The sequence below is a fragment of the Dama dama genome, chromosome 33 (assembly GCF_033118175.1).
Source record: "Dama dama isolate Ldn47 chromosome 33, ASM3311817v1, whole genome shotgun sequence".
NCBI lineage: Eukaryota > Metazoa > Chordata > Mammalia > Artiodactyla > Cervidae > Dama > Dama dama.
The window spans coordinates 13,305,317-13,327,840 of NC_083713.1; the positions used below are offsets into that span (position 1 = coordinate 13,305,317).

Consider the following 22,524-nt stretch of genomic DNA (forward strand, 5'->3'; position numbering starts at 1 on the left):
TGTAAGTTTAGAGGGCATAGAGGCAATGGATTCTGCACACACACACCCAACACCCATCCCTATCCAAACACGCAATATAAACATGCTGAGCACAACACCAACACATACAGCCCTACTTAAAGAGTCTAGCTTCCACGTTAGGATGCTGTGTTCCACATCACTAATCTTTCCCCAGCGATTAATTCTGATTATGCACCTAGTGAGCAATCGGGAAATGTTTGTGGAACGTCTTTCGGATAAAAACGATGAATCATTACAGGATAATTTTAGCATCCAGAGCCCTAACTGTATGTAACCCGGCTGTGCGGCAGTCCTAACACAGAATTCACGAGCCCCGCCTGCGAGGAACCAGCAGAAGGAACGCGAGAGATTTGACAGCGATATCTTCGACCGCCTGCGTTGGGTATCAGAAACACTCCGCGGTCAAGATCGTTGTTTCTGGAAGGAGTGGAGCCGAGTGTGATCTCGCAAAGCAACACCTCAGCGCAAGGCATGCCGGGATATCGGGGAGCCCAAATACCGTCACCAAGCAACCGACAGGCACGCGGTTGTCATGGAGACCGGCTGGCGACTCCGACAGCCTGGCTGAACTGCTGCCTTCGCCCTAACCCGCGCAAGATGCTTCGCGGAGGCTGTAAAGCCTCTGAGAGGCGAAGACACTTGATCGACCGCCTCAGCTGGCAACAAGACCAAGCGCTGAGCAGCAGCATCTACCTCCTGCGAGAGATGGGCCCCACCGCCTTTCTGCTGAGAGAGGAGGAACCGGAAAACAGGGATTTCCGAGTAACTACCGCCCCCAACTCGCCCCGGCTTCCAGCCAGGCGGACCCGCCCAGTCCCCCCAGACCCACCTTGTATGTAGCTACTCGCTGCCGAACCTCACCCGCGAGTGTTCCCGACTTTTTAAAGACGTGCGCATTACCGAGCAAAATAGTATTTGTTAGAAAAGTTCCGTTATTGGAGGTTAAGGCACCAAATCGTATCCAGCTTCTAAGATGTTGGCCCTTGATCTTCGGGCTTGAAAACACAACAGGTTTTATTTGAGTATATGGTTTGCTTTTACGTAAATTCTCGGATCCATTAGCAAGTCACTAGCCCTGTAACGCAGATGAAACGAAAATCGTCCAGTCTGTTTACAAGCCGTATATATTTGCTGGATAAATAAAATTGGATTTCCTTTACTTTTTTGTCTCTTGGAAGCTATAACGAGACACTTTTAAAGTGTAGCTTAAATGGCGATTCCTTGGAAAGGTGATGAATAAAAATTCTTTTCAATTTTGCTGAAAACTACAGATATTTAGTTTTCACATATCCTGCTTTCATCAGCCTAAAATCAGCCACCGCTCTACTTTCCAGAAGATGACCTGGAATCTTTTAATTTAATGTTATTAAATTAAATTAAATTTATATATTTATTTTAATTTGTTATTTTATTTTAAATTAATTTAAATTTATTTATTTTAATAATTAATTATTAAGTTAATGTCATGCATTTTAAGTACTGAGTACAGGTTACTAACCTATGCTTATCTCAGACGTCCTTTTCCCACTTTACAACACTTAGGGCATTTAATAAATAGTTTAAGCCAGTATAGACTTAGTGAGTAAAATTAAATACACTCACTAATTGAAATATATGCACAGAAAAACCCGGGAAGTACTCCATTACTCCAAGTCTTTAGCTACACTGCAAAGTAGAATTTCCTTTCAGCTAATATTTTATAGATTTTTCTTTCAAGCTTTTAAAATTAGAGTTCTTTTCACTTGCCTAAACATAGGACTCTTAAAAACAATCTTAGCTGACAATACAATTTGTTGAGCAAGGCAAAGGATATGGAAGTGGAAAATTAGACTGATGTCAAGAATTAAGCTGTCCCAGTAGACTGTATTTAGCCTTTTGGAGTCACCTAACCTATGACCTGAAATCTCTGTTAATCCAGTTATTAACTTAATTTTACTCTATAATCTAAAAATTGACTTGAGGTGTTTTTTTTTTAAGTATGCATTTTTCTTTTGAAGGTTTCTCTAGGAAATCCTCATGTTTGTAATTGTTCCACATTTCTGAAAGGAGGGGAACTTTGTAAGCACATATGCTGGTAAGTGATGTTGTAATGAAAATCTTCCACAGAGAAACATCTTGTTTTATTACATATTTTTCCTTTCTCATGGTTTGAGTTCCGTAAGATTAAAGAAATTTGGTGTTGAGAAAATATAAAGGTAAAATGACCATAGCTTGTCAATATAGTTTGGGGTATTTTATTTAAACCCAAAAATTAAGTAAGATTTAAATTGAGAAGCATACTACCACCTCTACATGTTTGTAATGTTATTGTTTTTAATAAGAAAAAAAACCAATGTTTAGACTTTTATTATGTACAAAGGTGAAATCTAACAATAAAACAATCTCCTTGATTCACGTCAGTGATGATAATTACATAGTTCACTATGATTTTTTAAAATTTTATTAAGTCCTTTTCAGTAAGCATTTGACTATGAATTTTCAAGACTGAAGCAGGACTCTACTTTAGATTACTTATGTCAAATCTAGAATTTTTCCTCTAGAGTCAGAACCTGTTTGTAGGCGATCCCAGAAATGAAAAACAAAAAAAAAATTCCTTCCACCTATGGTTCTTTCAAAGCTTGCAATTTGGTTTTATTATTTTACATAAAATAGATTTTTTCCATTTTTATTTTATGCCAGTTTCCTTAGGGCAAGGGTGTTCTGTTCTGATATTTATGTAACATTTTTTGCAGTATATTAACCATAAATTTAATGGAAATATAATCCAAGTATTTAATATACTAATGTATATTTAATATATTAAGTAAGAATTTAAAATATGCTTTTTTAAAAGTCATATTCCATTTTAGTTGATAATATTTGAAAGTACTTTTCTGTCATACATTAAAAGTGATATGTATAGGAAGACAGGAATATCTAGAAAATTCCTCCATTTCCAGGAGTAGGAAGCTTCTGTTTTAGTCACTCATTTGTGTCTGATTTGTGACCCCAGGCACTGTAGCCCACCAGGCTCCTCTGTCCATGAGATTGTCCAGTCAAGAATACTGGAGTGGGTTGCCATTTCCTACTCCAAGGAAGCTTCCAGGGCAGTTTAAAAGGATTGCTGTGAATACTTAGATTCTCTCACTAACCTGTCTTTGTGAACTACTCTTATGTCATAAAGAAACTCTCTCTGACAAATCTCTTTATTGCAAATGCCTTTTGTTTCCATGGATCATATGTTTTTCACATACTTATTTTAAAACATAAATTTAATGTCTTGTAACAGAAAATGATGAGAATTTTAGATTTATACCTAATGTGTTCAGCAAAGTAAATTCTGTAATGCCATTCCTATTATAAAATTAATAATACCTTTTGAGGTTATGTCAAAAATAAATGTTTCATTTTGGTTTTCTACTTTTGGATATTAGGGTCTTGTTGAAAAAATTCAGGCTCCCAAGGAATCATGAATGTAAGTTGTGTTTGTGTGTGTGTTTTTACTAATTTAAAGTTAACAAATTAAAAAATTTTTTGTTTAGACATATTCTAAATTGAGTCAGTTATTTTTCTAGGTGATCTGACAGCTGTCTGTAATGCAGTTTGTTACATTTAAGACAATTGGGACATTTTTCTAATAATAAAAAATGTAACTTTATATGACATTTCAAATTAAAAAGCATTTAATAATAAATGAGATAAAATAATTGCCAGATTTTCAATACACTTTCCCTATGTATTCTAAGCAAGGATTCACAGTAGTTTCTATATCTAATTTTAATTGTGAGAAAAATAACAAATTGTTCAGATCCCAGAAATAGACAGTTGACATGATACATAATTTCTTTTAAAAATATTTACTGACAAGTTTTTATGCAAAAATGTATGTTTTTTAGAGTAAAATAATTCTAATGACAGTAAACTCAGTAAATTGAGTTTAAAGTCAGGCATATGAAAATTTTTATAATTTTCAACTTAAAAATAAATTCTAGAGTCCTGAAAAATAAAAGAGAAAGAAAAATAGTTCTTTACAGGTTAATTAGATTTGTACATTTTATAATAAAGATGCTGTCATTATCAAAGTGTTTCCTGAAAAGATTTATTTAACCTACACTAGATTCATCCAAGAACTACAAAGGCATTTTAAAATTTATTAATGTCTATAATAGTCATAAAAATTAAAGTAATAATTAGTTTTTTTTCAATTCAAGGTGCAGATTCTATTTAGGCAGGTTCATTCCCCTCAAACTATTTTATAAGTACAATAACAAGTAGACATTTATAAGTTCTAATAGACAATAAATTAACATTAGTGTTTCACAGGCATTTTTCCTTTATATTCTTCTCTCCACATACACATTCCCTGGTGGCTCAGCAGTAAAAGAAACTGCCAGCAATTTAGGAGACCACCTGCCAAGCAGGAGACATAGATTTGATCCATGGGCCAGGAAATTGCATCTCCCAGAGAAGGAAATGGCAACCTACTCCAGTATTCTTGCCTGGAAATCCCATGGACAGAGGAGCCTGGTGGGCTACAGTCCATGGAGCCGCAAAAGAGTTGGACACAACTTAGCAACCAAACCACAGCCAGCACATATTTTCTTAGAAATGTCTCATATTGCCTGTCTCCCCTTGTTACGTCTGTAACAGTGATTTCTACATCTTATCAGGAGACCCGTGTTTCCACCTGCCTTCTCAGCAGCACAGTTTTGGAGGTCCCATGGGCATTTTGAGTACTAAATTCCCCCTCTATGTGCTCCCCTGTTGTATTCCCCAGCTCACATATTGACTTTCCCTTTTCTTTAGCCTCAAAGCTAGAAACTGTGGCATCCTTGGTTTTTCATTTCGCATCCTCTTCTCTTGCACAAATCCCGTTTGTGTTACCCCGTCCCTACTTCTCAGCTGCGCTGTCACCTCTGTCCTCGTTCTTACCTTCGGTCAAGCTTCGTCAGCGTTTAGTCCCGTTCTTAGGAGCCTCCTGGCTTCCAGCACCTGCCCTTTGCTGCTGGCTCCTCCACATTGTAGACGAAAGATTCTTCCTGAAATGCCACTAGTCTTCATCCTCTCCCAACCCTTCATACACAGTGATTAGATTGTATGAGTTCATGCATATTGTTTTCTTCTCTATTTCTCTATCTACTTGAAGTTAAATGTTCACATCCTCTACACTATTTTCCATATCATGTCACAAGCTTCTTCTATACTACGCTGCCCGTTAGAAATACAATGTGAAGCACTTGTATAATTTTCTAGTAACCGTATTATAAAAAGTAAAAAGAAATAGGAAAATTAGTCTCAATAATATATTTTATTTTAACCCAATACATAAAAATATCATGTCAGCGTGTAATCAATACAAAAATTATGAGATAGTGTGATGTTTTTCCCTTTGTCTTCAAAATCTAGTGTGTCTTTTACACTTACAGTACATCTTAACTCAGACACTGTATTTACATTAGAAATGCTTGATCTGCATTTAGACATCATAAAATATTCAATTGAAAAATAGATTCAGATAACACATAAATTGTTATAAACATACTTCTAAATTTCCAAAAACTATAGATTATTAGTCTTCCATAAAGCACCATTTAAAATTCAATTTTTCAGTCACATTATCCACATTTCAAGTGCTCAGTAACCAATGGCTGTATTATTGGACAGTACAACTCCACCCAATTATATTCAACAAATATTTATTGTACTGCATTTTAGTTGAGAGCTCTGCTAGGTTATTTTTTAATGAATTGGATCATATGAATTGCCAATATTTTTTCATCTATGAAAATAGTAATTTCATAATGATTAATTTAATATTTTGTATCATATTCTCCTTTGTGTTCTTGAAAGCAGAACTCATGTCTTATTCTTTTTATTATTAAGTATCCTATAGTAGGAAAGTTTGTAAATGCTTAAATTTGATCCTATATATGAATTTTGAAAAATTATATTTCCTACTAAAAATATTTTATATGATATTTAAAATATGTTTTAGCTACTTACATTGAGAAGATGTTTGTGTACAAATATTCAAAGAAAGTATGTCTCAATAATGTTGAAATTTATCATTTAAATGAAAGCTAGAACAAACATGCATGAAAAAGTAATCCAAAGAAAGCTATAAATGGCTATTCATTAATATTATGTAAAATATATAAATGTAGAGAAGAAGGTTACTAATAATGAAGCAGAAACATTTTGAACATCATTCATAGATTCTTTTCTAAAATAAATCTGGAAACAATTATTTGTACCCTTGTGCTGCATTTCAGAAACCTGAGACCCGCTTTTATTTTTGAAGACCTGCAAAGATGGTTGGAGAAGGAAATGGCAACCCACTCCAGTATCTTTGCCTAAAAAATCCCATGGACAGAGGAGCCTGGTTGGTCACAAAGAGTTGGACATGACTTGTGGACTGAGCACAAACCTGGTTACATAGGAATTTTTCATAAAAATATCAGTTTTTGAACACTATTTTTCCCATCACCCCACATATATTTTCCAGCAAAACCTAGCTTTATTGCCTAATGGGTTTTTTCTAAATACAGTGTCTAGTAAATCCCATCTATTCCTTTTTTCAGTTAAATATTAATGGATAAAATAACAACCACACTTAAGGAAAAGTTTTTTAATTCCAACCACAAAGATATAATTAATATTTATTTTCTATTTTCTTTTTTGACTTTGTATTTATACAGAGGATAAATGTAAGTGTGGGAGTTCTGTGTTCTGCTTTTACCACACACTGTTACTTTATAAATACTTTCAATGCTATGTAGCCTCTCTAAATTGTCAGTGAATGTTAAATAGATTATGATATACTCAGAGTATTATATGTCATAGTTGACTTAACATTCTCCTGTTGTTTGGCATTTAATTTATTTCTAAATACCTGTTATATTCTTTTTTATCATGACTCATTTTTATTGATTTTTTTATTAATTTTTATTGGAGTATAGTTTTTCCTGTTATATTCCTTGTGTATGAAACTTTTTCTTCTCTCAGTTATTTCTCTAGCCTAAAGTCTCATTAATTGGCTGTTGGAGTAAAAGTACTCCAAGAGTACTCCAAGAGTACTGCAAAAAGTATTGTTTTTATTTCGATATAATTGACATAAAACATTATATAAATTTCAGGTGTATGACATAATGATTCACTGTATATGTATATTGCAAAATGATCATGAAATCACACAATTATAACTTTTTTCTTGTGATGAATATTTTTAAGATTTTTCTCTTAGCAACTTTCAAATATGCAACACAGTACTATTAACTGTACTATTAACTGTAGTCACCATGCTGTGCATTATGATCCCGTGACTAATTTATTTTATAAATGGAAGTTTTCACATTTTGACCACCTTCAGCCATTTCTCTTACCTCCTAGCCACCCCCCCAACACATCTTCAGGCAACCATCAACCTGTTCTCCATATCTGTGTGTTTGAGGGTTTTTTCCTTTTTTAAGTATTAATATTTTATAGCATTAATGCTTTATACCATTACTTTTGCTGATTTATGATTTCAGCAATATATCAGTTTTCTGCTAGTTTTGCTTTTTGGATTCATGTTTTAGTCATATTAAACATATTACATATATTTAACAGCCTATTTTAAGTCTCCAAAGTAAATAAAGATACATGGAAAATTTTGAAAAACAGATATTTCTATAATACTAGGAAAAAAAGATTAAGTCACACAAAGTAGGAAAAGATACAAAGTTCATAGTAATCTATTCATTCCCAGTAAATTAAGAAAATAGTTTTCATTATTCATACACCTGACATACCTTTAGAATCTAAAATGCCCTGAAATAATTTAGGGCAAATGAAACATAGCCCTTTATTTATTTATTACCTTTTATTTAGGTTTCATTCTATATCTGTAACTCATTTTGATTTGAACCCACTTTTCTTTGATATTAATGAAATTGAACATCTGTTGACTTATTTGTACTGCATGTGTAAATTGTACTTGGCTATTTATTTATTGGAGTAAAACTACAAGCTCTTCCTAAATATAGGGTTTACCCCTCTTTGCAAATGTTTTCCTAATGACATAATTCTTTTTTATATGGTTTTATTAAGTTTTGTTATATGTATGTGGGTTTTTGTGTGTTACTAAATCTTACTATTTTTATTTTTTGTGTATATTGTTTTGATGCTTTGAAAGTTGTCCTTCCATAGTATTTTAGAGATTTTTTTCTGCTAACTTTTTCATATTATTTTTATTTTTCCTTATGGCATCCATGTGTAGTTGTATTGGTATAAATTGGAGATTGGTATTTTTTTAATTAGTTTAATTTTCTCCATATTTATACCTAGTTATCTCAGTAACAGCTAATAAATAGTGCTTCTTTTCAACCTTGTTTCATAATTTTTATTCTTTAGTGAGTTTTTATATATTTATTGTTTTATAATAGATTGTGATATCTGATAAGATTAACTGTCTTGCTCTTCTCTATTAAAGAAGATTCTTTCATAGTCTCTTACATTAATTTTTCCAAATTAATTTCAGAAGAGTTTGTTTCTCCCTTTTATTCTCTGATTCATGTTATACCACAGAGAATATTTTGTAGCCAGCTTCTCTTAGGAAATTTTACAATTCAATATTTCTGCTACTGTGGAGAAATCTTTTATTCTTCATTTTCCTCCTCATTTTTTTAGGGAGCAGATGTTGCTGTGTCTCTGTGACAGATAGCCCTCATCCTCCAAAGTAATGGTTAATTAAAGTGTAATACCCTCCCACATTCCACCTGCCACCCCACCTTAGACAAGGAACAGAGATCTCTATAGTCAAATGTAACTGTGAGCTTTTCAATGTTTTTAGTGTTTAAGTGGTAATCTTTTTAGGGGGAAATGAAGCTTTTCATTACCTTGCAAGTGATTTTTAATCTATATGTATTAAAGAATGTATAAAATGACCAGAACTCAGGGGGGCCAGTAACAGCTGGCGTTTTAATTATGGCCTGTTAAGGAGAGAGGAAGAGAAAAGAACATGGGAATGGGCCAGAGAAAAAAGGAACCTAGGATGCCTTGATCAAAAACTACATGCATTGAGAGCAGCAAATAGGATAGCAGGATGGAGAAAATTCAGAATTCAAAAACTGTACATCCCAAGGGTATAGATAATATAGTTCCTAATAGGTTGTCCTGAGGAATACTGACCAAATCTGTGAAGGATGTGGCTACTGAGACGCTCTTGTAGGGGCGTAAAACTGAGAAAGAAAAATAGACACAGTGGAGTCTTGCTCTCTCATTATCTATTTAGTAATTTATTCATCTAACAAATATTAATTACACTAACCACTCAAATATCTCTTCCCCTTTCTGAATTTGCACCCATTTCTTTTAATACTCTTGTATGTTGATAAAGTATTTGTTTTTGAATAAAAGATAAAAATGTGAGAGATGATTACAGCACCAATCCAAGGATGAATGAACACTGTCATATAATTAATCTGAAACATTTATAAGGTGCTGGTTGTACCAACTCTTTACGGTAACAAGAAAATAAGAGATAATTTCCATGCTTTTTATAAACAACTCTTTTCTGACCTTTTGGCTCTGAAAGGAATATAAAAAATAGTAAATGTCAGTGTAATAATTCAACCAAGTCTGCCTTTCTGATATTTGAAATAAAAAATGCTAACTTTCAGCCTAAGCTGTTTCTGTATCTCCAATTTGCCATCAAATTTTAATACTTTGGAATTTATCACTAGCTGCTTTGCAGTTAGGTCTTGTGGAGAGAGAAATCAACGATTTGCTTCAGGGAATACATCGAGTTCAAACTCCCCAACAAGAAATGAACAATGAAAATGCACAGATTGAAGAAGATGGTTACATTAAACAGAAGGAAATCAGTTCAGATGATATCTGCTCTATTTGTCAAGAAGTACTTTTAGAGAAAAAGCTTCCTGTCACCTTTTGCAGGTGACATGAGTTTTCTTTAGATTCTACAAACTTATGAACAAATTCTAATTTAATGTGTTTATATCATTATGAAGCATGTTGATAGAAGAATAATACATATTTAAGCAATCATATTTAATTGGCCTTTTATTTCCTAACATATATGTTTAAAGAGGTCCTGTTCCTACTCTAAATATTTCTGGCTACATTTAAAGGCTGAAAATTAAAAAATAAATTCTACTTTAGTTCCCTTTTCACTTTAAGTTATTAAAGTAGATAGTTTTCATGTTTTTGTTTTATACACATGAACAAATTCCATGGCTTATAAACCACCTGTTAATGTAGGAGATGTGAGACGCAGGTTTGATCCCTGGGACCCAAAGATCCCCTGGAGGAATACGTGGCAGCCCACTCCAGTATTCTTGCCTGGAGAATCCCATGGACAGAGGAACCTAGTGGGCTGCAGTCCATGGGGTTGCAAAGATTTAGACATGACTGAAATGACTTAGCATGAACAGATGCCATTGCTTAGAGTGGTTACAAAGAGTTTTCTGAAAGTAATGGTTATTTTACTTTAAAATGATAAAAAATCTCTTCAGCTTTTCTAAATTTTATCTTTAAACCTAATAATTCAAAATTCCACTTATACATAAATGTTTATTAACAGTTTTGTACTCAACTATTTTTAAAGGCACTATAAAGTTGGACTTGGAAAATTTGAGCAACCACTTGGTATTTAACTTTTTAACTTTTTTTTCTTTGATTATTTACTAAAATTTTCATCCACATTGTATTTTTTTCACATAGCTGCTTCCTTTGCATATTTTGAAATTATTAACTATTTCCCAAAATATTATTTCTCTCAGCAGATATTAACTGGGTACTACCACATTCATGTTAGTGTAATTTCTAGAAAAATAAGGTGACACCTCTGCTCTCAGCAACATTTTTTATTTAAAAATAATAATTACTATTATAATTTTCCTCTTTGCTAAGACTGTATTCATTCTCAATTTAAAAATGAAAAATATAATGATGCAAAATCTTTGCCAATTTCATTGAAATGGGGAACATTTTGTCTGGAATTCTGATCTACTAAATTAAATATGATAGATTAGATTAGACTAGACAGAAAGGATAGTGTTTAAGTGTGTGTGCACTCAGCTCCCCAGTTGTATCCAGTTCCTCGTGATTCTTCGGACCATAGCTCACCAGTCTCCTCTGTCCATGGGATTTTTCAGGCAAGAATGATGGAGTGGGTTGCTATTTCCTCCTCCAGGGGATCTTCCTTACCCAGAGATCAAACCCGTGTCTCATGTCTCCTGAATTGCAGGTGGATTCTTTACCACTGAGCCATCAGGGAAGCCCCATTTATGTCTGTAATCAAGCTATAAATGATCAGTTCCGAATCTGTTTTTATGGGAAATAAAAAATGGTAGCACAGAAAACTTATTTATGTAAATAAACTTTGCTGCATACAAATGGTAAACATGGATTTTATTTCTTACAGGTTTGGCTGTGGCAATAGTGTTCATATAAAATGTATGAAGATCTTAGCTAATTATCAGGATGTGACATTGAACTCTTCCATGTTGAAATGTCCTCTGTGTAGGAAAGACTTTGGACCATTAAATCTTATTTTAGAGGAATTCAAAAATTCTAACAAACTTGTGACTGCAGCTGAGAAAGAACGATTAGACAAGCATCTTGGAATTCCTTGTAATAACTGTCAACAATTTCCACTTGAAGGGAAGTGTTACAAGTAAGTATCAGTTAGTAAAATTATAAGCTTGTAGTCTTTTTTTTTAATTTAGATAACTTTGAACATTAGAGTACTAGTCATTTAAACTTCTTTCTCTCCTTTATTTTTTTGTTTTTGTTTTGTTTTGTTTGTTTGTTTTTGGGGGTGGGTGGGTTTTGTTTTATTCTGTTTTTGTGTTTGCCCTATATAGGATTAGGCTGCTTATTCAGAATTTTCAGACTAGTGATCTATGTCAGCCCTGTACCTCAGAGATTTCAGTTGTTTTACTCACACAGAGTATTAACTTTGCATTCTGGTCTAGATGGTGAGTCTGAACTAGCATCCTTTCTTGGAAGCTCTGAACACAGGATTTATAATTTGGCTTAAATCAGTTTGCAAGCTCAGAGCCCTGCTAGAGAGACCTCTCATCCCCTGTAATTTTCTTTGAACCACCTATGAAGTCATTGCCAAGAACTTCTAGGACTGAGCCAGAGGGATATTGACTAGATCAACTGAAGTTAATGTCCCCCCAACTCCAAACTGCAATGATGCATGTTTTGTTTTCTTTTACATCTTAAACCACCACCACAAGATACTTAGGAGAGAAAGAAATTTTCATTACTTTTTAAGTAATCCTCAAACTTTCCCACAAGTCCCACAATAAAATATCAATTAATTGCTATGCTTGGAAATTTGTTCTTTCATAATCAAAATCTTAAAGGTTAACTGTATGTGAAGAAGAAAATATCCTGTTTCAACCTTTGTTAAAAATGTTCTAAAATGCAGTCTTCCTGATTTACATTATGATGAGTCCAATTAATACATTTTTAAAACCCTCTTAATAAAACTATAGACCTGTTTTTATCACCCCACCAGTGAATGATACCTCCCTCTTGGAACTGTTCTAATACTTTGTTTTCTCAATGTGTCACATAAAAACAAATCAGCCAGAGCACTGTTCACAAAAGTCTTTATTGGAAAACAGCGGGCCTGAGAAAGCACCAAAGGAGCCTCTTTACTTGAGGAAGAAGGGCAGAATTTTTATAAGGTTTAGCAGGAAGTGTTCGGACAGTTTCTGGAATGTTGATTAAAGAGAATTCTAGAAAAAGGAAAGACGATATTTGGCACTAGCACTCATTGTTTTGGCAGTCTGAATTTTTTCAGGAGGGGTGAGTAAGAAAAATAAGGGACTAAGATAATGTGTGGAAAAGTAAGTTGGGAGAAATAGCTCGGGTGGGGAATAAGGACAAGTGAACATCACAGTGTAAAATTTTCAGTCTTTATAGTGATGTGTTCCTCAGATGGTTAATGTGTGAGTGGCTTTGGTAAATTTTCTTGTTTTTGTTAATGACAGTGTTCTCCTCTGTCCCTCTGACTGCACTTTCTGTCCCCATGGGTGATTCTTCCTACTACCCCTCAATCCAGGCATTCTCCACTGTTCTGCTCCCTGCCTGCTGTCCCACACTCTCAGAATAACTTCTTCTATATGCATTTGGTTCACAATTATTCACATCCATATCAATTTTCTTTTACAAATTAAAGAATGCACTATTCCACTCCCTCAAATAGTAAGATTTCAGTCGTTAGCCTGAAAGAACTATTTCCATTAGTTTAGTAATGGTTTGAATAAGAGGCAAGATAAACCAGAAAGCTTTTCAGTTCCTTCTTTGTTAAAGTTCATAATATAGTTATTAATACTTATTACCTTTTAATTTCAAAAATATCATATATATATCAACACAGAGATGCTTAACTTTTTCTAGCCCAGCATAGTCTGATGTATGGGATAAGTTACACCATTGCTCAGATGTTATTAAGAATCTTTCTTGTGTATATAAATAATATTAATGAATAAACTAATACTTGCTATTTCTAAGATGTCTGAAGGATATATTTTCCCAAATTTCTCTTGGAAATAATCTTCTCATTCTTTGATAACCTGAGTAAGAAAATAACATTATTATATTGCTTGAAATGTTATTTTTCGGTGAATATTGCTGCAAGTAAATTAGAATTATCTGCTTGTGCCAAAATTTTATATAAGTAACATATGTTTAGATTGAATTTGGCAGAAAATGAAAATTTTTTATCATATCAATAGTTTTTATTACAAATTTTCTTATACATATGGGTTTTTCCATTTTGTGAGGGAAGAGAGGGAATATAGTACAATTCTGTTTCCAAGAACCTGTTTTGAAACAGGTTCTGTTTTGAAACCTGTTCTGTTTTCTATTAAGTATAACTCTAGCATTCATGAAATCGTAGGAAAACACTGAGTAATCAAATGATAGAATATCTAATAGGCTGTTGGACCTAAGGAACTTAGACAAAGAGGTAGATTCAGGATAAAGTATTCCACAAAGACATCATGGTGGGTGTGTGTGGTAGACAAAATAATACCCTCCCCAATATATCCACATCTTCATGCCCGGAACCTGTATGTTAGGTTGCATGTTGTAGGAGAATTAAGGTTTGGTGAAATTCAGACTGCTAATCATCTGACCTTAAAATAAGGAGATTATCCTGCACTGCCTGGGTTCAGCGTATAATCACAAGGGTTCTTAAAAGTGGAAGAAGGTGGCAAAGAAGACAATCAAAAGGGATACGTGACTATGGAAGGAAGCCACAGAGAGATAATGCATAGCTTGCTTTGAGGAGGAAAGGGACACAAACTAAGCTAAGGAAGGTGGGCAGCCTCTAGAAGGAAGGACAGAAAAGCCGATCTCCCCTATAGCCTCCAAAAAGAAATGCAAATTTTGTGGACCCCTTGATTTGAAGCCCATTGAGACCCATGTCCAACTTCCAACCTACAAAATTGTAAGATAATAGTGGTGTTTAAGCTGCTAAATATGTAATTTGTTACAGTAGCAACAGGAAACTAATATAGGTGAGATTTAAGATGGGCCTTGTCATTATCTGCATAGTTCCCAGGAAATCTTGACCAGAGTTTTTCACCAAAAACCATCAAAATAACTGGATTTTTTTTTCCTGTATGTTTTGGTGTTTTTCATTTTTAGGTGTACCAAATGTATAGAATATCACTTATGCCAGGATTGTTTTGATAGCTGCTGCCATCTTTCTCACTCATTTATGTTTCGTGAGGTACAGTATCCTTAAATTTCATATGGTGTTTGTATTTGTCCCATTGTAAATCTAAGTAAAATCTAAGATAATACTCTGGAATAGAGCTGACTGTGTCTGAATTAAAACCAAAGACCATGACTTTTTTGATAACTTTTTCGTAAGGTTTTCTAGGCAATTGGTTCTTACATCAGTAATTTATAAAATTCAACACAATAACAAATATGTGATAATATCATATATAAATCTTAAGTGAAGTGAAGCCGCTCAGTTGTGTCCGACTCTTTGCGACCCCGTGGATTGTAGCCTACCAGGCTCCTCCGTCCATGGGATTCTCCAGGCAAGAGTACTGGAGTGGGTTGCCATTTCCTTCTCCAGGGGATCTTCCTGACCCAGAGATCGAACCCTGGTCTCCCGCATTGGAGGCAGACGCTTTAACCCCTGAGCCACCAGGGAAGCAGAAATTAATGGCCATCAAGCTTGAAAATTCATTTTGAAAAAAAAGATCTCAACACACCAAATGACTTATTACTAACGACGATTTATGGTTTTAAAATTTCTTATATCACTTGAATTTAACAAGTAAATAAGTGTCTCCTGTTGCTGAACTTACTACACAAGATAAAACATCCACAATTACCATTACTGATTAATAGGTTAAAATTTTACCTTTAAAAGTACTGTTAGAGGTTAGAGTAGCTGTGCAACAGTATATGAGTGACTAATAATTTGCAATTTCTTTAATGTGTTAAAAAGCTATATTTTAAAATGATGAGTCTTTATTTATATTATTATTTTACTGATATGCATCCTACTGATTTTAATGCACAAGGTAAAAGTTTCCACAAATTGCCGAGTAACATTCACTTTTTACGTATTACAGAAGAGAAATCAAAAATGGAGATCGCTGGGGAAAAGGTCAGATAAAACTGTAAAATATGTCGAAATTAAAAATGAGATAGAGGAAAAGATGCCACATTTTCAAGAAAAGCAAGAGTAAGTGTCTCAGTGAAATTTGTATTTGGGGAAATATTTAAATAATTTTTCAGTTTGGATAAGTTTTATTCATTTCTTTATTCAAGAAATATGTATTGATCAAATACTATTATGTACTAGATGATATAGTGTTCAAGTGAAGAGCAAAGCTCTGGAGTCAGAATGCCTAAACCCAGTCCTAGTACAACCACAGGTTGGCTATGCAACTTTTGGGCTGGTTATTTCACTCCTCCCTGCAACATTTTTCTTTATCTTTAAAATGGGGACAGTTATAAAACCAGTCTTATAGAAATTTTGTGCATGCGAAATTGATACAGTAAATATTCAAATAATGCTGTCTACTATTATATTATTAATATTCTACTAAAGATTACATTAGGGACATAGTAGTTATAGTAGTTCCCTTAGTAATGATCATCAAAATTAAAACTGATAGGAGTTAATATAAAGAAAAAATACAGTTAACTATGAGATTTGCTTTGAAGTAATCAGCCACTGGAACTTCCCAGGTGGCTCAGTGGTAAAGAATTCACCTGTCAATACAGGAGACGTGGGTTCAATCCCTGGGTTGCGAAGATCCCCTGGAGAGGAAATGGCAACCCACTCCAGTATTCTTGCTGGGAAATCCAATGAACAGAGGAGGCTGGCCGGCTACAGTCTGTGGGGTTGCAAAGTCACCCTTAGCAACCAAACAACAATTGGCCACGAAGGGAAGGAAGTCTTTCTTTTCTCATTGCCCCTCTACTCCACCCTCATGAAGAGTGTTGAAGGGACTGGTTGTATTTCAAAACCCTGACTCAGCCTCTTTACTAGAGGACAGATTTTGTCATACTTCTTATTAATGAAAGAAAATTAAACCTACTGTGTATAATTACTATATTAGGTACACTGTAAAACATTAACAAAGTTCATTTTAAAAGAATGGGATAAAATTGAAATTTTTTTTAAAAGACAATTTCAATGAATTAACCAAACAAAAATAGTGCTTGTTCATTATATATGTAATATATATATATTAAAAATTTTATCCTATGTATATATATTTCTATCCTACATATATATATAGTATATCTATATATAGACAGATGATTGATAGATTTCTGTCCAAACCAGTAGATACCTAGCCCATGCCCCGTGGGTGCTCCACACACTTCAGAGACCGTAGCTCTTGTGGACTATAAAATACTTTGTGGGTGTGAAATGAACCTATACAAAGGCTCTCCATCTCCCTTTTCCTTGGCCCTGGCTGGGTATCACACCTCAACCTATTAGAATGATAAATTGTAAAACTAATGGTGTAAGAGATATTGTGGAGGTAGGCAAGAGAACATTAGGGATAGAAGGATGTTCTAGGCAGGGAAAATGGAATAAACAAAAGAGTTTCAAGATAAAAAACTGATTAACAACCTGACATAATAGAAACACACAGATTTTTTTTTTTAGTTGATAATTAAATGACCTTGGTAAAGGCAATTTTTGTAGTTTATCTGCAGAGTTAATGAGAAGTATTATCTATAGAGTAATGAAAAGTACAAAGTTTTCTAAGAATATATTTTAACTTTATTCTGGATAACCTTTGAATAACAAGAATGCATCTAACCTTTAAACCAAGGTTTCGTTTTTAAATATTTATCTGTTTTATCAGCTGCTAGTGGCATCAGATTTCCATTGCATAATCTTAGTTATGTTTGTTGGTAGTTTTGGTACAAAAATGGGATTGGTATCTTTACAGTACATTTACATGGTCTAACAGTACTGAAGTAGTAAGCATATGCCCCATGTGAAATAAGTTTCTTCATAGATTATGACCTACCAATTTATCATAGTAGCCCGGAATATTTAATATGGCCTACCATCTACCTTATTTCCTACCAGATGACAAAGTGAACTGGGTTATATTTTTCTAAACACCAGCCTTTGTGTTAGCTCAGCTCATATATATGAAAGCATATAGTTTTCATCAAAATTCTGTTCTTGTTTCATTGATGTGAAAAAGCTCAACTCAAAAAATTTCAACTTAGTATTTTTGTTTGAAATGACTAAATTTTGCTCTTTATGAAGTTGATGTTGAAGTTGGATTCATCTTGTTCAAGATCAAGACAATAGATTTTTAAACTTTATAATGCATGAGACTTATTATCTTCAGTTCTAAAAAGTACTGGGTTCATTTGCATGATTTATATGGAGGTTATTACCTGTACTGTTGATAGCTTCCTGATCTATAATCACATATGACCATCCATATCTCTCTGCTTATTCTCACTTAGCCAAATTTATACACCAAAACACGTGGTAAAGTCACTGCCTCTCTTTCTGATCACAAAGAATAGCAAACTGCTTGCTCCAGGATACCAGTGTCGACTTTGTTTGAAGGCATTTCATCGTGGTCAACATACGAGACTGCTCCCATGTACTCACAAGGTAGAAGTCACACCATTTTAGTTTGACTTTCCCTGTGGGGCCAGTTTTCACAAATGGAATGGCAATTTAAGTCTCTTCTTTTACATTTTTAGTTGGATGATGAGCAGAGATGTTCAGATTGAACAGTGTGTGTAAAAATTTGCTAGAGCAGAAACTATTGAGAAGGTGGCTCTCTGCCTCTCAAGGATGGATTCCTATTAATTAGGATTAAATCATTTCTGTATATACTACTGAGGAAACATAAAATGACACTTCAAGTTAAATATTTTTGTCTACTTTGGTTACTGATAAAAAGAAAAAGCTTATAGAGTATACTAACTTATGATTCTTCTGATGAAACAGAAATGCTTAATTCTACATAGTTTATTATTATTTCAAATGGACTCACTGGAATCAAAGTCTTAATGTTGCTGAATCACTATGTTGTGGTAACCACATTTTTTTCTGAGATAAAGTTGTTTTAATAAATAAACTTTTATGATTTATGATATTATGTCTTACCATCATCATATAAGTCTTCAACACAAGTTGGCTATGACATTTTTATTGTTTAATAATACTCATTCATTAGAAAGTAACAGTGAAAGGGTATCCATAGAGGGCTTTTCATTTTAATGTGGAAAATAGCAATCAGTCTATAACCAACTACATTTTTAAGAGAACTTCTTCACAGTATTTCCATAAAACATGATAAATTGTGTTGCCTTCCAATTTTATGAAAGTTTTAAAATTATATAGGAAATTTTATATAGGAATGATATAGTGATGATATGGAAATGAATGATATAGGAAAATTTATATAAATACTGTACATTATAAATAAGATATTGTATCTCTCATTAGCATAACTTTTTTTTTAAGTTTCATAGGAAATGTATTGACAGTTGGTTACTCCACAAGTGCAATTCATGCCCTATTGATGGACAAGTTATATATAACCCTTTAATCTGGAAAGATAGAGCGGTGAATGGACATGTACATCATTCTGTTTCAAACACAGACATCACTCATCTGCCAAAACAGGAAGACCCAGAACTTTTTATTCCTGGTACTGGATTAGTCTTAAAACAAAACAAACCTGGAATTTTACCTATCTTACCTCAACGTAATTCTGAAAAATTGAATACACCTCAGAGTCCAAATGATACTTATCAGAATATAACAATAGACAATCTATATTCTTTCAAACTAGATGATTCAAATTCAAGAAAATCAATCTATGAATGTAAAATTAACCAACATTTTCCCAGCTATCTCCAAGATTTACCCACTGGATCCTTTGGAAAAACATCATCTCAAACATTTTTTCCTTCTATTGATCACAAGAATATAATGCCTCCAACTGAAATGAAAAACCCAGGTATAAATAAAAAACACCACACTAGTCAAAGCCAGAAGATGAACAGAAGTTGTAAAGGAACTAACCACAATTCAAAGAAGATTCTTGGTAATAAAGTAAGAGAGGACAACACGAGATCAAATGCTTTGCTTCCAGATCTAAGTCTTATTGTAAATTGGGGTACAACAAAACTTAGTTTGTCTAAGAGGTATAATAATTGTATGGGGAAAATTAGACCAAAATTTAGTCATTTATCCAGAAGGCCTATATCTCACCCTTTAAATGCAAAAAGCCCTGAGCTATCTTTAATATTGGAAGGTGTTCATTTATAAAAATTAATTTATTAAAATCAGAAAATATTTGAATATCAAATGTAAAATTTTTGCAGAACATAATAAATGCTATATACTCCTGACAAATATATATAAAATTCTCTGCTATTATTTTCCCTACTTGTCTATGAATAATGACCTATATATATATATACATATACAAAATTCTGTGCTTTTATTTCAACTATTCTCTATGAATAACGACCTAAGGAAATGGCCTCATTTCTTATAAGACTTAAAGCATTGATAAGTATGTTTCAGGGTCTTATGAATTATAAATAATTTTTAGAAATTTTATATATGTCTTTACATTGATTAAATTAATTATTTTTAATTAAGGAAATAGATTTTCCTTGCATTGAGTTACTGTTTTCAAACGTTTCATTTGGTGACATGTAACATACAGGGATTCTTTCCAGTTATTTTTTACATTTTATGAACTAATGATCACCACAACCCTATAGGAAAATCCAGATGGTGGTTTTCTTATTTATTTTTAATTGAAGGATAATTGCTTTACAATATTGTGTTGGCTTCTGCCAGGTATCAACATGAATCAGCCATAGGTATATATGAATTGGCCTCCCCCCTGAACCTCCCTCCCACTTCCTAATCCATCCCACCCCTCTGTTGTCACAGAGCCCCAGTTTGAGTTCCCTGAGTCAGGCAGCAAATGCCCACTGGCTCTCTGTTTTACGTATGCTAATGTATATGTTTCCATGCTACTCTCTTTGCTCATCCCACCCTCTTCTCCCCACCCTGTGTCTATAAGTCTGTTCTCTATGTCTGCCCTAAAAATTGGTTCATCAGTACCATCTTTCTCAGTTCAGTTCAGTTCAGTCACTCAGTCGTGTCTGACTCTTTGCGACCCCATGGACTGCAGCACGCCAGGCCTCCCTGTCCATCACCAATTCCCAGAGTCTGCTTAAACTCATGTCCATCATGTCGGTGATGTCATCCAACCATCTCATTCTCTGTTGTCCCCTTCTCCTTCTGCCTTCAGTCATTCACAGCATGAAGGCCTTTTTCAATGAGTCAGTTCTTCATATCAGGTGGAGTTTCAGCTTCAACATCAGTCCTTCCAATGAAGACTCAGGACTGATTTCCTTTAGGATTGACTGATTTGATCTACTTGAAGTCCAAGGGACTCTCAAGAGTCTTCTCCAACACCACAGTTCATTCTACATTCCATATATATGCATTAGTATACAATATTTGTTTTCCTCTTTCTCACTACTTCACTCTGTATAATAGGCCATGTATAATAATTCATCCACCTCATTAGCACTGACTCAAATGCATTTCTTTTTGTGGTTGAGTACCATGAACAGTATGAAAAGGCAAAAAGATAGGACACTGAAAGATGAACTCCCCAGGCCCGTAGGTGCCCAATATGCTACTGCAGATCAGTGGAGAAATAACTCCAGAAAGAATGAAGGGATGGAGCCAAAGCAAAAACAACACCCAGTTGTGGATGTGACTGGTGATAGAAGCAAGGTCTGATGCTGTAAAGAGCAATATTGCATAGGAACCTGAAATGTTAGGTCCATGAGTCAAGGAAAATTGGAAGTGGTCAACAGGAGATGGCAAGTGTGAACATCAACATTTTAGGAGTCAGCAAATTAAAATGAACTGGAATGGGTGGATATAACTCATGACCATTATATCTACTACTGTGGACAGGAATCCCTTAGAAGAAATGGAGTAGCCATCAAAGTCAACAAAAGAGTATGAAATGCAGTGCTTAGATGCAATCTCAAAAAACGATAGAATGATCTCTGTTTGTTTCCAAGGCAAACCATTCAATATCGCGGTAATCCAAGTCTATGCCCTGACCAGTAACTCTGAAGAAGCTGAAGTTGAATTGTTCCATGAAGACCTACAAGACATTTTAGAAATAACAGCCCAAAAATATGTCCTTTTCATTATAGGGGACTGGAATGCAAAAGTAGGAAGTCAAGAAACACCTGGAGATACAGACAAATTTGGCCTTGGAGTACAGAATGAAGCAGGGCAAAGGCTAACAGAGTTTTGCCAAAAGAACGCACTGGTCATAGCAAACACCCTCTTCCAACAACACAAGATAATACTCTACACATGGACATCACCAGATGGCCAACACCGAAATCAGATTGATTATAGTCTTTGCACCCAAAGATGGAGAAGCTCTATACAGTCAGCAAAAACAAGACCAGGAACTGTCTGTGGCTCAGATCATGAACTCTGTATTGCCAAATTTACACTTAAATTGAAGAATGTGGGGAAAACCACAAACCATTCATGTATGACCTAAATCAAATCCCTTACAGTTATACAGTAGAAGTGAGAAACAGATTTAAGGGACTAGATCTGATAGACAGAGTGCCTGATGAACTATGGATGGAGGTTCGTGACATTGTACAGGAGACAGGGATCAAGACCATCCCCAAGAAAAAGAAATTAAAAAAAGCAAAATGGCTGCCTGAGGAGGCCTTACAAATAGTTGTGAAAAGAAGAGAAGCAAAAAGCAAAGGAGAAAAGGAAAGATATACCCGTTTGAATGCAGAGTTCCAAAGAGTAGCAAGGAGAGATCAGAAAGCCTTCCTCAGCGATCAATGCAAAAAATAAAGGAAAGCAATAGGATGGGAAAGACTAGAGATCTATTCAAGAAAATTAGAGATACCAAGGGAACATTTCATGCAAAGATGGGCATGATAAAGGAC

At 34.2% G+C, this 22,524-nt stretch overlaps 1 protein-coding gene across 1 annotated transcript; it reads left to right on the plus strand.

Annotated features, from left to right (window-relative positions):
- Positions 1–618: 618 nt before the first annotated feature.
- On the plus strand, positions 619–19,822 carry ZSWIM2 (zinc finger SWIM-type containing 2). The gene is made up of 9 exons (XM_061135405.1): positions 619–783; positions 2,019–2,095; positions 3,435–3,475; positions 9,723–9,933; positions 11,423–11,674; positions 14,671–14,755; positions 15,618–15,730; positions 17,998–18,151; positions 19,013–19,822. Exons 1-9 carry the CDS (start codon positions 619–621, stop codon positions 19,820–19,822), a joined length of 1,908 nt encoding a protein of 635 aa, XP_060991388.1.
- Positions 19,823–22,524: the final 2,702 nt, after the last annotated feature.

Coding starts and splice junctions, on each gene's coding strand:
- ZSWIM2 (XM_061135405.1), top strand. CDS start 619: ATGCTTCGCGGAGGCTGTAAAGCCTCTGAGAGGCGAAGACACTTGATC. Junction 784..2,018: donor CGGAAAACAGGGATTTCCGA/GTAACTACCGCC, acceptor TTTCTTTTGAAG/GTTTCTCTAGGAAATCCTCA. Junction 18,152..19,012: donor TGCTCCCATGTACTCACAAG/GTAGAAGTCACA, acceptor TTTTTTTTTAAG/TTTCATAGGAAATGTATTGA.